The 14,980-nt window shown below is 36.7% G+C and overlaps 1 protein-coding gene across 4 annotated transcripts in view; it reads right to left on the reverse strand.

Moving 5' to 3' along the window:
- Window positions 1-2,296: 2,296 nt before the first annotated feature.
- BZW2 (basic leucine zipper and W2 domains 2) overlaps window positions 2,297-14,980 on the reverse strand; it is a 60,658-nt gene continuing 47,974 nt past the window's right edge. For all 4 annotated transcript variants that reach the window (XM_020289846.2, XM_012781028.2, XM_076006396.1 and 1 more), the window contains 5 exons: window positions 14,421-14,591; window positions 11,520-11,666; window positions 10,324-10,462; window positions 3,461-3,583; window positions 2,297-2,771 (listed from right to left, as the gene is read on the reverse strand). In XM_020289846.2, the coding sequence (XP_020145435.2) occupies window positions 2,743-2,771; window positions 3,461-3,583; window positions 10,324-10,462; window positions 11,520-11,666; window positions 14,421-14,591 (609 nt within the window). In that variant the 3' untranslated portion in view covers window positions 2,297-2,742. The remainder of the gene's footprint in view (window positions 2,772-3,460; window positions 3,584-10,323; window positions 10,463-11,519; window positions 11,667-14,420; window positions 14,592-14,980) is intronic.

Genomic DNA, 14,980 nt, shown 5'->3' on the forward strand with positions numbered 1-14,980 from the left:
CAGATTCCTGAACCACAGAAATTGTGCCATAATAAATGTTTATGGTTTTAAAGTTGCTAAATGTTGGGATAATTTGTTCCACAGCAGTAGGTAACTAGTTTAACTACTTCTATAATCAGAACAGACTTTATTAAACAACAACAACAACAGAGGAACTTGTCTTTCAGAGAAAGAGAGCTTTGGGTTTGAGGATTTGTTAAGTCTATGCTGTTTGAGTATTTACCCCATGCTCACTTAACCTGAAGTCACTATCTCAAGTTCAGTTTGGGAAAAATAGTCTGCGGGAAAATGTTAAGTAGTTCATAATTGTTACAGTTATAGATTAGAAAATAGCATAAGTATTGGTCCCTGAACATGGGACCTTCTAGTTCCATCTTTGTCACTAACTCTGAGATCCTGGACAACTTTGTAATTTTCTGGGTCTCAGTTTGGTTGCCTTAGAAATCATGGAGAAAACAAATTCCAGTATATTCTAACCTAGTGACCCTTCCACTTTATATTCATGTTTATTTAAAGTGAAGTGATACCTCTCTTACATATTGATATATAAAAGTAAATATATTGTTTGAGCCCAGGAGTTTGAGCTTGCAGTGAGCTATGAAAATGCCACTGAAGTCTATTCTGGGAAATAGAGCCAGACTCTGTCTCAAAAAAAAAAAGAAAAAAGAAATTTAAATATAAAACATATATTCCTGTTCTGTATGTTCATGAAAAAAAAGAAAAAAAAAAAAGAAAAAAAAAACCATATAAAGTCAACAAAATTTTTATCTTAAGTTGAATGTAATTTTCAACATTTTACCATAAATTTTGTTGATATATTAGAGTTGCAGATTTAATTTATGGAATGTGCCTGCTGTGTCTCCAATTGTAGTCAGCAATTGTCAAGTTAGCTGGCCAAATTTACTTTTCAATTAAAATTTTCATTTTTTTTCAATTCAAATAAACACATTAATAGACATTCTATAATGTGACTCCTATTTAAATTCATAATTCTAAGTTTTGATAGATGGAAGGGTAGGTAAATAGAGACTTGCCATGAATCAGTGGCCTGGAAGAAATCAGGCCTCCTCCAACTTCAGTTTGCAGCTTTTCTCCCAAGGGACTAGCCTATAAGAGCAACACATTCTAGAATTGTCCTTTTGTTTAGTGCCATATGTTTTTTATCCCTAGGGCAGTGTACCATATTGGGGCGGATGAGTTATTACTTTCTTTTATAAAAGAGGAGAAGGGCAATTGTGAAAGAGAAGACTGGGAAGGAAAACCAGCTCCAGCATATGAAAGAGGGACATTATCAAGTAGGTCAATTTAGGAAAGAATATGAATGTCTCCCCAGGGCTGTGCTGTAAAGCTCTTTATTCTCTGACTTTCAATCATACTTGGCCACAGTCGTCCTGTCATTATTTCCTGTATAATGAAAATAACATTTTCACATCTGGATGCTTTTTCAAAAAGATCTATTCAAATTGATATTTCTCTGTCCATTGTTGGGACAGAGAACTTGACAGTGTTCAAACTACATGGCAAGAAAGACATTTATCAAAAGTTTAGCATCTAAAAGATGGGAAGAATCCATCGTGTTACAGATTTAGGTATGTGGTGAAGTCATAGGAAAAATATATGTATTTTTTTCTTCCTGAAGACAAACAGGAAACTAGAAAACCATCTTTTGATACACGATGATGACCCAACAATTATAAAGTTTTTCTTATATTTACCCTAATGAGTTTATTGCTTACCACTGTCTCCTATTTTCGTTTCAACTCTGATTCAGATAAAATGTTTGCTTTCTTTGAGATTACTATCAGCAATAGGGCAGAATACCTTAAGTTTTTCAAGAATTTTTGCAATAAAACTGTAAGTTTTCCTAAAAGGTCAGATGTTTTACACTGTTACTATTGAGAACAGAATAATTTAAAGAATAAAGTCACCTTGTTCTATGAATAAAAATAAAGACCTATTTATATGTATAAATCTTTCGACTCTCCTCTAAGTAGGGAGGAAATAGTGCTGAAAAAAAACATAAGAAATGGAACATATACTTATATGTCTGATTATGAATAATATAACCTCATGGTATAATGCGACATGCATGTATTTTGGGGGTTCATTTCTACTTCACTATCAGGACAACTGAAATGTATTACTTATGATGATGACAGGAACAGAGTAGTTTTTATGGACGACAAAATATAACCATTCACCATTTTGGATCGGGCGAAAAATATAACACTGAAATGCTACCTGTGAAAGAAGTCGTGCACAGTAAAGAAATAAAAGCTTGGAAGCTATAAGCCCAGATTTTTAAAAAGCCATTTATTTTAAAAAACTGGTTTGTCAAATCACATACACGAGCAGATACACAACTACCAAAGTGGCCCTGTAATATAGACACCAGTGGGGCGTTCACCACATAGTACCTGAAAAATACAGCTAAAAAAAAAAGGAGTCTGTTGAGTATTTAATTTCAGATTCCTACTTGACTCCTTGTTGAATGGCTTTAAGTTAGCATATCGTGAGTGAGTGAGAGGTAGAGTCCCAAGTATAATAGCTGATGCCTCAGGGCTCCATTTAAAAACAAAACAAAAACAAAAACCATTTCCCCCTCTGCAGAAGGGAAGCCTATCCTATTTTTTTTTTTTTTCCTTTGTGAAAACAGAAGCCAAGTTTCTCTTCCCAAATGGTTCAGCACTCCCAATCAAGAAGTGTCATGTGGTCAACTCGGTATTGTGCTTGTTGAGCCATTTAATTTTCTTCACCTTCCGATTCAGATTCTAAGAAAGAAAGAAAAAGAAAGAAGTCAGGCATTTCCCCCCAGATCTCTTTATACAAGGTCGAGAGTTTCTAGTCAACCCTTTCCCCCCTAAACACACAACCTCGCCATCACCCCAGGACTCTTTCACTGTGTGCACCCATTTATTATATACAGTTATATATAAGTGCAGATAACAAACTCTTGCTCCTTTTTGCTTTCAAGTGAAATTTGCCTTTCTAAAAACACAACATGCTTGTATATATCATTGGACAATATAACTTTTTTTCTTCTTTGGCTCACCTAAGATAAACTTTTTATTCTTAGTTGGATCCACTCTGATCCATTATTATTCTTCCACCTGGTGTTCCCATTTCAAATACCAGTCAACTGGTGAAGGTGATATAAAAACCTATAGTGTCCCATAATGTGTGATAGAGCCAAATGTATTTTTTTCTTTTCACATGTGCTGATTATTTCTTCCTCGTTGTCCTCCATTAATTTTTTTTAAACCATGTTGAAATTTTTATTGCTTTGATTTTAGAAAGGAGGGCTAAGACGTAGGCAAAATGTTTGATATGAAAGATACCTCAAGAACATACCTCAAGAACTTAAGACAGCAAGAAAAATCTGGGGGAGAGGTAAATATTTTGAAGTATCATGAGAAAGTATTTGTTTAATGACCATCAAAGTTGTTAAATGGGAGCATACCTTCTTCTGCATTTTGTAACCACTCAACAAATTTCTTCATCTGGTCAAGAAAAACACTTTTGCCTTTAGCAACGTGTGCTTCTTTATACCATTTCAATATCGCTTCTTCACTTAGAACATCAGCTGTAATTTCAAAGCAAAGATTTCAAGTTACTATGCAAATGTCATGTTTTAGAACAACTTCATCTTTTATAGTTTAACACAAAGTAATCTTTTTTAATAGTGAACACTCTATGATAAAAGTAATCTATATCTGAAACTTATCAAAAGAAAGGAACCAGGCTCATTTCCATGTAGCACAATGCCACATTTTGACAGTGAGCATAATGAAGACTTCAGGGATGATGACATACATCATCAGGCATGATATAATACAAGCCTATAGGTCACACTGCTGAAACTTGGAAATCTCTTACAGTGCTAATTTGCTGGTAGAAAGCAGAGTTACTTTGTGATTTTGCAAATGAATCAGCAATTCCAGCATTTCAGAATACTCTATGTCCTGCCAAATTCAATCATCTTTATTAAGAAGCAACCTCAAATGACTGGTCCTTTAAGGGGATTTTCTTTTTTAGGAGAAAATGGCAAAGGGACGAAAATATAGACCAGTATACAATAATGATGGTAACAATCAGATATAAAGATGAGCTCCTGGGGTGTGTCATGGAATCAATATATTCATAAGCCAAAGTTCTACACTTATTCCATCACTAAATACCTAATTTATTTTCCTAAAGCATAATATCCTAAATTACAAAAGCAATATTTTTCTACTACTACATTTAGAGAAAAACAGAGACATAGAGTTCCTGTAGGTTTCTAATTAAAAATGCTAACCATTACCTAAAAATCTAAATTCCACAAGTGTGCCTTGATACCCTCATTACCATTAATTGAGAATATATAATGTTAAGAAAAGGAAAATAACATCCTACACACGATGCCGATGTTCTAATGGGTTTTCTTTTAGGATTTTGGAGTGGGAAATGAGATAGTAAATAAAAAGCATTTATTATTATTCCCAGTGTGTGTGTCCAATCCATTACAAATGCTGACAAATCCATGCAAGGTTGACAAATCTCTCTAATAATGTATTTTCAATTAAAATATAATTTTGACCTATGAAAATGACAGAAATCATTTAACATTTTTTTCACTTAAAGCAGCACCGACCTTTTTATAATCAAAACATTAAGTTTTTCCCCATCCTTTTTAAAAAAATTAATAATTCTTGGAAAAAGCTCTTGAATTAAACTGAAGAAATTAAACTGACTACAAATGAACATGATTGGTTTTAGAGAATTTAAGTATTTTGTTTATTTTTAGCATTCAATACACTATATTTTGCAAAGGAAGGAAGAGGTCTGTATGTATTCATTTATAAGCACTGGACACAAGAGTTATAATCAGCAGTCCCAAAGGACTATTCTTATCTTCTAGCTTTTTAGTTCCTTCTGTTTTCATTCTCCACTCAGAAAGATGAAGGAAATTTCCACTAGTCATCAAAGCCCAATTTTCGTAAGAGGGGAGGAACAGACAGTTGTGGACCCAGGAAGTGACCTGTTGTTGTACAAGACTGCCCTATAGAGAATTTTCTAGAACATTAATAGGGATTTTAAAAGTCCCTTTTATATAATTTATAAATTATCTTTAAGATGCTCATGACTTAGATCAGCAATTATCGAAGTGTTTTGATTATGATTCCTTATCAGTAGGACAATTTTGAGTAAGGACACCCAACATGTATATTTTTGAGTTTATAAATTATATGCATGTACTATTAAATTCTTCTTCTTCTTAACGTTATAAAACAAAAAAATAGAATTAAAAATGTGACAAACATATAAAGGGAAAGTTCACTTCTTTTCTCTGCACCTTAATGAATTGAGGATGATACAAAGTACATGTCAGAAAGCTGATTTAGACTGCAGTTCAGTGATATTTGTCTGAGGCTTCCTTTTGAAGGTCAAGAGCTCATTCCTGTGTTTTATTGCCCCATAGAGGCTAAAGGAGGCCATGCAACCGCTAAAATGCTTGTCAATGACAGTGCTTGTGAAAAGGGTATGAAATGACGGGTAAAACCTAGCAAATGCATTTTTCACCAAAAATCACATAAATGACGCCAAGTTGCATTCTTATAAGTCAGGTGCCCTTTCTCTGCTGTCCTACCGCTTCTGACACCCTCTCTATGAGGTTTGTTTTAGCAAGTGACATGGTGACTGTAATTCTTTGCTTTCTTCTATACCTGGAAATTCAGGAAGTCAGGGACTACTTTGTTCACCTAATTTCCAGCATTTAATTGTAAGACTTGCCATATAGGATGCATTCAACATGTGTATAATGAATACATTTATTAACTTGATGAGAAAAATTAAAAATGTCTCAATTCGTGGAGCTCCAATTTAAAATTTGGGAGTTCACGAGGATCAAAGAGACTGTAAGGGTAGTTTGAAAATTGTTAAACTTTACATAATGTTAGTTATTTGGATAGTTAAGTCTAAAACTATGTCACTTGGAACTTAGGAAATTCAGAATTTTTTTATTAAGGATGTCACACAGGGACACAAGTCAAAAATAATTTACTCTAAGAATGCTGGGAATATATGCTGAGAAGGGTACTCATCTTTTTTTAGAACAAGAATTAAGAAACTCCTTTTAGAAAAATTTGCATGAGGGACAGAGTTTAACCTAAAAAAATTCTGTAAACAAGAAAACTCATGATAAAGATAATAATAGTAACTGAGAAGGTAGTTTTATATTTTTTTAGCAGAGTCTATGACACTTATCTTTAGGAAGGAAGAGAAATTATTTTAACAAGTCAATAATGTGATGTTTGAAAGTTAGCAACGGATTTATTATTTCTCATTGTCTCAGAAATGTAAAAATGACCAATCACCACTTTTTTCTTTGCTGACAAGCATTATATATAGTTTACTCACTCCTATTCCAATTTTATATAAAAGATTTAAAATTCTTTAAAAAATGACATTCAACAAAGTAATTAGGCTTACCAAAGGGGCAGGGGAATCAAATCCCCATGTTTCTGTTATCCTCAAGTTCTGGGAATGTTTGGGAAGGGGTGTGTACATGCGTGTGTTGTGTGTATGAGAAAGAGAGAGAAAAATGAAAAAGGAACAAGGGTTTCCACTACATTTTTTTTTTTTTTGAGACAGAGTCTCGCTTTGTTGTCCAGGCTAGAGTGAGTGCCGTGGCGTCAGCCTAGCTCACAGCAACCTCAAACTCCTGGGCTCGAGTGATCCTTCTGCCTCAGCCTCCCGGGTAGCTGGGACTACAGGCATGCGCCACCATGCCTGGCTAATTTTTTATATATATATCAGTTGGCCAATTAATTTCTTTCTATTTATAGTAGAGACGGGGTCTCGCTCTTGCTCAGGCTGGTTTTGAACTCCTGACCTTGAGCAATCCGCCCACCTCGGCCTCCCAAGAGCTAGGATTACAGGCGTGAGCCACCGCGCCCGGCCTCCACTACATTTTTAAAAGCCTACTTTAAAACAAAATCTTCCTTATAATAAACAAAAACAACCCACATCACTAGATAAAAGCAGCAGGAAAAACACTATTTAATGTTTATAAAATATGTATATACACATGGAATCAATGATCAATACATTCTTGAACATGTTATTTTAGTTTGTAGAATTTGTTGCTTTTTGAATGCCATATCTTTTAGGCCCTGGTATAAAAGTCACAGCATCACCTGGAAGCTTATTAAAATGCATATTCTCATGGCCGGGTACGGTGGCTCACGCCTGTAATCGTAGCACTCTGGGAGGCCGAGGCGGGCAGATTGCTCGAGGTCAGGAGTTCGAAACCAGCCTGAGCAAGAGTGAGACCCCGTCTCTACTATAAATAGAAAGAAATTAATTGGCCAACTAATATATATAGAAAAGATTAGCCGGGCATAGTGGCGCATGCCTGTAGTCCCGGCTACTCAGAAGGCTGAGGCAGTAGGATTGCTTGAACTCAGGAATTTGAGGTTGCTGTAAGCTAGGCTGATGCCACGGCACTCACTCTAGCCTGGGCAACAAACTGAGACTCTGTCTCAAAAAAAAAAAAAAAAAAAAAAAATGCATATTCTTTGACCCAACCCTGGACTTAATGAATCAGATCCCTGGGGAATCTCTCCTCTAACAAGCTTTCCAGGTGATTCTTACTTATGAACATCAGAGTGGGGAAAGGAGTGCTTTAAACTCATTGTTCACCAAGCCTCTCTAGGCAGATAAAATACGGAACAAGAGCATCCAGATCCTTATAGAAACAAATCAAATACATGTCTCTGGTGCACAAGTGTTTGGTGGACAAAATAAAAAACTGGCAAAAAAGAGATAAGGTAAACAAAGACAGTAATGCTCTTAGTGGTGTGGAACAATCATTCTTTAGGGATTCCATGTTCTCAAGAGGAAACATGTAATTATTTCATCCAGGAAAACATAGTGTAGGTGTATGACTTTGTGGAAAATTACAAAATTACCTGAAAAATGATATTTAAAATATCTCAGTGATATATTTTAGGTTTCCATTTTTAAACGAGTTTCCTGATTTCATTTCTAAAACCAACTAACCCAGAATAAAACTGATGTTGACATTTACCCTTCCCGTGCTCCTGTGGGTCTGCTTGTACTTGCCACAGACCTTACTAACTTTGTGTTATTAGTATTTAGAAGCTAATGACCTACTTAATGAATGGCCTAAGGAAGAGCTGATGCCTCTTTCTTTTTACTTCCTGTGCTCACTTCTTGGGTTATTTTATAATTTCAGGTCACTGTCCCATAGCATTTGGGGCTGAAGAAAAAGAGAAAACTCAAAAGTAGCCAGTTTTTCTACCTGTCAGTAGTTGTTATAAAGATACGTTCATGGCTAAAATGAGAAATCTGAAGAAAGATTTAATAGTTCATATGTGACCTGAATGCCATTACCAATAGCAAATGGTTTGTTAATTCTTTTGTGAATTAAGTACAACAATAAAATGGAGTGATCCTGTAGATGAGGCTCAAACAACTATGTCTCAGTTTAAAAAAAAATCTGGGTCAGGTGTGGTGGCTCACACCCGTAATCCTAGCACTCTGGGAGTCCAAGGAGGGCGGATAGTTTGTACTCAGGAGTTTAAGACCAGCCTGAGCAAGAGTGAGACCCTGTCTCTACTAAAAAAAAAAAAAATAGAAAGAACTTAGCTGGACAACTAAAAATTTACAGAAAAAATTAGCCAGGCATGGTGGTGCATGCTTGTTGTCCCAGCTACTCAGGAGGCTGAGGCAGGAGGATCGCTTGAGCTCAGGAGTTTGAGGTTGCTGTAAGCTAGGCTGACATCACAGCACTCTAGCCCAGGCAACAGAGCAAGACTTTGTCTCAACAACAAAAAATCTGGTAAGAAACACTGTTTGGTTGTGTCAGCTGTTAAAAGAGAAGGCGGAAAATTGTGTTCAGGTACGTTTATGAATAGTTTGCTCTTCTGTAGTGGAAAAAGGTGACCACCCTCAAAGCAAATGTGGAACCCATCCCTAGGTCTCGCTACCAGTCTTACAAATGGAGGCAGCTGTGGCGAATGTGGACAGAATGGCTACTGGCTGTGTGGACCCTGCCTTTCATTCTTGGCTGCTGGGTACCACATGTGGATTGGCAATATGGCCTGCAGGTTTGGTTCTCATGGATCACTTTGGGTATCATTTGGTGAGCCCTAATTTTAGGATGCTATTATCTCATGACCACATCCAAAAAGACCTAACTCAGATCTGGCCAGAGAAAACACCAATTATTGAACTTCAAATGGGAATTGGCAGCCATCATATTCTCCTACTGGCATAATAATCGTTGTAGAATACCTTAGTGTTCTGAAAATGTAAGATATCACCCAAACACTTGTGGGCAAGATGCATGCATTTGAAGAGTATACATGGCCAATTAAAATTCATTCTGAAATGTTATTAAACATTGTAAAAATAGCTATTAATACTGCTAAATTTTTATATTCCAAATTTCCAAGTTATTCAAATAGGCACATTTAAGAACACATCAAAGGGAAAATAAACATTTGGCTGGTATTAATTTATACTTTTTAATATTTTGTGAATATGATGCCATTATTAATAAAATACTGTTTAAATAAGCATTTTCTAATGTTCAGAATATATCATTTTCTTAAGTGCTCCTTTATCTCCCTCATAAAGCTATATAAATCTAGACTAAAAAATAGTCCAAGATCATTTTTTATATGCTGTGGGTATAAAGATTGAGATCAGTTAAAACCTTTAGCATTCATTTTTTTAGTGCCAGTTGTCATGGCAACCTAATCCTTATAAATACAATGAAAAGACAGTAAATGTGAAAACCTAAAAATAGCCATTTCCTTGGAAAATAGGAGAATGGCTGGGCAAAATAAACTAAAATACAAGTAAAAAGGGCCAATTATGTCAGTAATCTTAAAGTCAGCTTTGTGGCACCTAAAAGGGTCTGAACATAACATATATATAGCATTTTGATAATCATTGTTATTAGAGCTAATCCTTACCTTTCAAAAACAGACTCGATTTTATATAATCACATTTTTTCACCATGCCCAAGAAACAATAACCAGTTCACCACCAGTCTTCTAGCAACTTCCATCAGTAAGAAGTGCCTAGGGGCCTGATTTGGATGGTTCCTGAGGTGATGGGGACATACATGGCAGTGTGCCTTCTCTCGCTACATAATATGGTTTTCTCACTAAAACTTACACAAATTAGCATATTGCTGTCCCCCGTGCCAAACAGGGACTCCAAGACCTCCTCTCCTTGCCCCCTGCTCTGCCCCTCAAAGAGTGTCAATAAAACATAGAAACAGAGTGGTGGAACTGCATGGATGGCTACCTTTATAAAAGAGAACCACAATCTTCTGAAAGGCTTTCATGAAGTGTATGTTGTCGTAACAGTATTCCTGAACCTTCTGGAGGAGGATCAGCTCGGACTGGCCTTGGGAGCTGAACACAGCCAGCAGGGGCGCATATTGCTGGAACAGAAGTGGAGAGAAAAAAACATTACGCTGCTGGAATCATCACCATAATCCGGAGGTCTGCTTTGAAAACATTCACTTTTAGGATTAATGTCTTCCATTGTGCCCAATCAAAATGAATGCTTTTTATCCCAGCATCTTATCAGATTTTTCTCACTGTATCCACTAAATGATGAGACCAAATATAAGAATCTGCCTCTATTAATGGTAACTGCTGTGTCCACTATGTCTGATGGATATTGCGAAAATGAGGTTATATCCTCATACAATATCCGTTGTATCAATGGAGTGTGGCTCTGCCATTGTTCCCCCAGGTGTCCCAGACCCCTTACAGGTCAACTGTACCACCATGTTCCTATTGCTCCTTTCACCCCAGATGTCCATGGCTTTCAGTCCCTGATGTGTAGCCATTGTTTTCTCTATCACCCACCCAAATCAGCACTTATCTCTTGATCGAATTAACACAGTTTACTCACTGCTATGTTCTCATGAACACTGAAATTTATCTCTCTAACTTATATTCTACCTAGTTTATGTCTGCCTTTGACTTCCCAATTCAAGTGCAGATTCTGAAGGCAGGATCTAAGTAACTCTTCCACTTATCTTAACATAGTCTTATAGGGAAAAGACAATTAAGAAAAGCAAAGCCACATGTATTGAGGCACAAAAACACATAATTTACACAATCAGCTGATTTCTTCCACCACTCAGATACTTTTCAAATTCTAAAAGTGGCCCACTTAAACAAAAATAGTCAATAAGAGTTTTTGTCATATAGAACAGAAAGAAAGCCAAGAGACTGTATTTCTTTTTAAGACTGTGTGTGATAATTCTGTAGATTTTCTAATATTGTTTTAAATAAGAACTGACCCTTAGATATTTCATAGGCTCTTACATCTGAAACTTTTCAGGCAGTGGCAAATTCGAAAAGAAAAAATTATCAAGCATATGTTTAGTCTGAGTCTGGGGGAAACGCAGTTGGAACCCATCTGTCATACTCTTAAGAGCTGCAGCTGGCCTGCAGCTGGGACAGTTCCTTGCTAAGACCATTTACCTTCAGGTGCTTGAGAGCCTGCTCTGCAACGAGTTCTTCCTTCTTGTTCCATTCAACGGCATTCATTATACAGGTCCACAGAAGTCCAATAACTGCTGTTTCTGGAAGATCATTCCTCTTCATCTCTTCTTTGACATAAAGCACCACCTACATTTCATGGAAAAGGTGTCAGAAAGGAAGAGGCAGTTGGAAAGATTCCTCCCTCATTGCCCAGTCAATAAAAGGTTCAGGGCAGATAAGAAATAATCTGCTCAGCTCCCCCTTTCCTGGTATGTATACTGAGATTAGAAGAGGGAGGGAAAATATAATAATTTGTTCTGAAAGCAGATGTATTTTTAGTCCAAAAATTTAATAGGCTTAGCTTTGGCCAGGAGCTGCCGGATAGCATGGAATAAGAGAATCTTTGTTTCTTGGGAGTTATGTTTTTTTAAATTTTTTTTTGGAGACAGAGTCTTACTCTGTTGCCCCAGCTGGAGTGCAGTGGTATCATCACAGCTCACAGCAACCTCAAACTCCTGGGATCAAGTGATCCCCCTGCCTCACCTCCTGAGTAGCTGGGACCACAGCGTGTACTATCACACCCACCTAATTTTTCTGTTTTTTATAGAGACAGGGTCTCGCTCTTGTTCAGGCTGGTCTCGAACTCCTGACTCCCAAAGTGCTAGGATTACAGGTGTGAACCACTGTACCCAACAAAATTATTCTCTTATATAGTGGATCCCCCCAAAGGGGGCTAGGATACCTGAAACAGTCTGACTTTCTTGGGATTTGAAGAAGGCAATAATAGAGTTGTGAATTTTTACTTTTATCCCTCAACTTAAAAACCTCTTCATGAGTTTGCACAAGTCCATTCTCCACACATTTATTCTTCAATCATTACTTTCATGATGCACATGACCCAGCTCAGTGAAAAGTTAGTTTGTAAATAAACCATTAAGTGCAAAGGCAAGTTTTTAATTTGATACATATCAATTCAGCAATGCCCAGCCAATTATTGTCCACTTAGAATTAGGTGTAAATAGGCAAATTTATTCTTAGCCCTGGATAGTATGGAATATAGGTCTGCCAAACTTAACATATTTTATATCAAGTTTATTTAGGCATGCTTTTTCCTTTTAAAATAAAATCACAAATAGAGGTCAGGTCCTCAGAAGTAATTAAAAACAATCACTTATTTTAAGGATAATATATTTTATATCAAGTTTATCTAAGAATGCTTTTTCCTTTTAAAATAAAATCACACATAGAGGTTAGGGCTTCAGAAGTGATTAAAAACCATAATATATTTCAAGTGTACTACTTTGTGAGTAATAGAACAACTTTTGTTTCCTTTTCTTTTTTAGTGAAAATATATTGCTTTCTTTCCTTGTGGCCTGGATTGCAGAAATGTCAGCAGTGGGTTGAGTAGCTTTTGAGAGTGGAAGGAGCTGGGAAGTCCCTCTTGAGCTGCCTGGAGGAATCTACAAAGAAGGGTGACATCCTGCATCTAAAAGTAACACGGTGGCTTTTGTTTTGATTTTTTTCCCATGGAAAATCATATATGAGTTCTTACTTGGAGAAATATTATTGAATGTATTGCTAACTTTAATGCCATGAGACTTAAGAATGCATGTTGCTCCAATATCTCCATCTGCTGGATAGTGTCAGCCTGGAATTCTCTGGCCTTCAGCAGTGGGAGGTGCCTTGCAGGGATTTACAGTGTGGTAGAAGGTGGTGAGGGAAAGGGCTTTGGGAGCAAGTTGAAAAGGGAAAGGACTCTCTTCAATTTAATTTTTAGAGTGTCATGTGAAAGTTTTTTTTTTTTTAGTTCAAATAGGAAGTTTTCTCTAGGCACATTAAAAAAAAATACAATCATAGCTTTATGACCGATAGCAGTGGTCCCCAACCTTTTTTGGCACCAGGGACTGGTTTCATGGAAGACAATTTTTCCATGGACTGGGTGAGTGGTTGGGGGGTGATGATTCAAGTATATCACATTTACTGTGCAAACCTCTCTGCTAATGATAACTGGTATTTGCAGCCGCTCCCCACCTCAGATAATCAGGCATTTGATTCTTGTAAGGAGCCCGCAACCTAGATCCCTCGCATGTGCAGTCTACAAGAGGGTTTGAGATCCTATGAGAATCTAATGCGATGTTGATCTGAGAGTAGGTGGAGCTTATGTGGTGATGTGAGGATGGGGAGTGGCTGTAAATACAGATGAAGCTTAGCTGGCTCACCTGCTGCTTACCCCTGCTGTGTGGCCCAGTTCCACAGGCCATGGACCAGTACAGGTCTGTGGCCCAGGGTTTGGAGACGGCAAAACTATAGCACGTATACACAAACTATGATACATGGCTGTTAAAAATGTAGTTTTTATGTTATGGGGACATACAGCTATCGTGCGTGTGAGTAGGCTCAAACAACTCACTGATCCAACTGGTCTCTTCCCATGATACGAATTCAAACTTTTCTTTTTCAAATAAAAAGCCTACGTATTCATACACAATAATGCACAAAAATCCAGTGTAGATTTCCAAACACTAACCAAATGCTTACAGAGTTTAGATAATCTGCAACAAAATTAAAACCATCATATCATGATATTTCCTTATACTGATAGTGGATGGTCAAATCTATTTGACAAGATGAAATATTTTGATAATTAGAGCAGCCTGATAGAATAATTAATTTGTGTGGACATAATTATTAATGTCTGAAACATCCTAGAGTGAGATAAAATGTAGGATTCTGAATCAATACTTTGAAACTGAATTAATTTAAATGGTAGGAACAAGTGCATAAAGTTTATAGCAATACACGGAAGGGCTGTCTCCTCCAGAGAGGTAAAGCTTGTGCTACAGTCTATGTAATTCCTCTCAGCCGTGTATTTTGCAGTGACGGCCGCTGGCCGTCTCCTACCTCCTTGATTGGGCATTCCTGAGAAAGACGCTCTTGGAGCTCCTTCTGCAGTTCCTTCCTGGTACCCAGCGACTGCTGGACTCGGAGGAAGTCGGAAAGCTCCTTCAGACCTGCGTCAGTGAAGTATTTAGCAAAATGATCCACACTCTGTCTGTTAACTGGAAAGAGTTCCTGAAGGAAAAAGGAAAAAAGACTGTTATACAACTATAGCAAGCCATTCAAATTTCAGCAAGCATAAAGGGCAAAATCTTCATTTCACTTAGAATACTTCTTTTGGAAGAAAAGAAGGACTGATTTGCAAAACAATAAATCTCTGGCATATTTATTGAGCCAAACACCTTCTAAAACCAGGAAGTTTTGCAAAGAAAGAAAACATACTAAGCAACTTAGATAAAACTAGCTCCAATCATTTTGGACCATCATTTCATTTTTCATTTATTTTACTCAAATATAGCATGTGTAAATACAGAATCAAATTTACTAAATGAAACACAAATAAGGTAACTTTGAATAATGTTTGGATTGTTTTAACCTGGGAAGAAAAAAACCTGAAACCATTA

This window comes from Microcebus murinus, chromosome 9 (genome assembly GCF_040939455.1).
Source record: "Microcebus murinus isolate Inina chromosome 9, M.murinus_Inina_mat1.0, whole genome shotgun sequence".
Lineage (NCBI taxonomy): Eukaryota > Metazoa > Chordata > Mammalia > Primates > Cheirogaleidae > Microcebus > Microcebus murinus.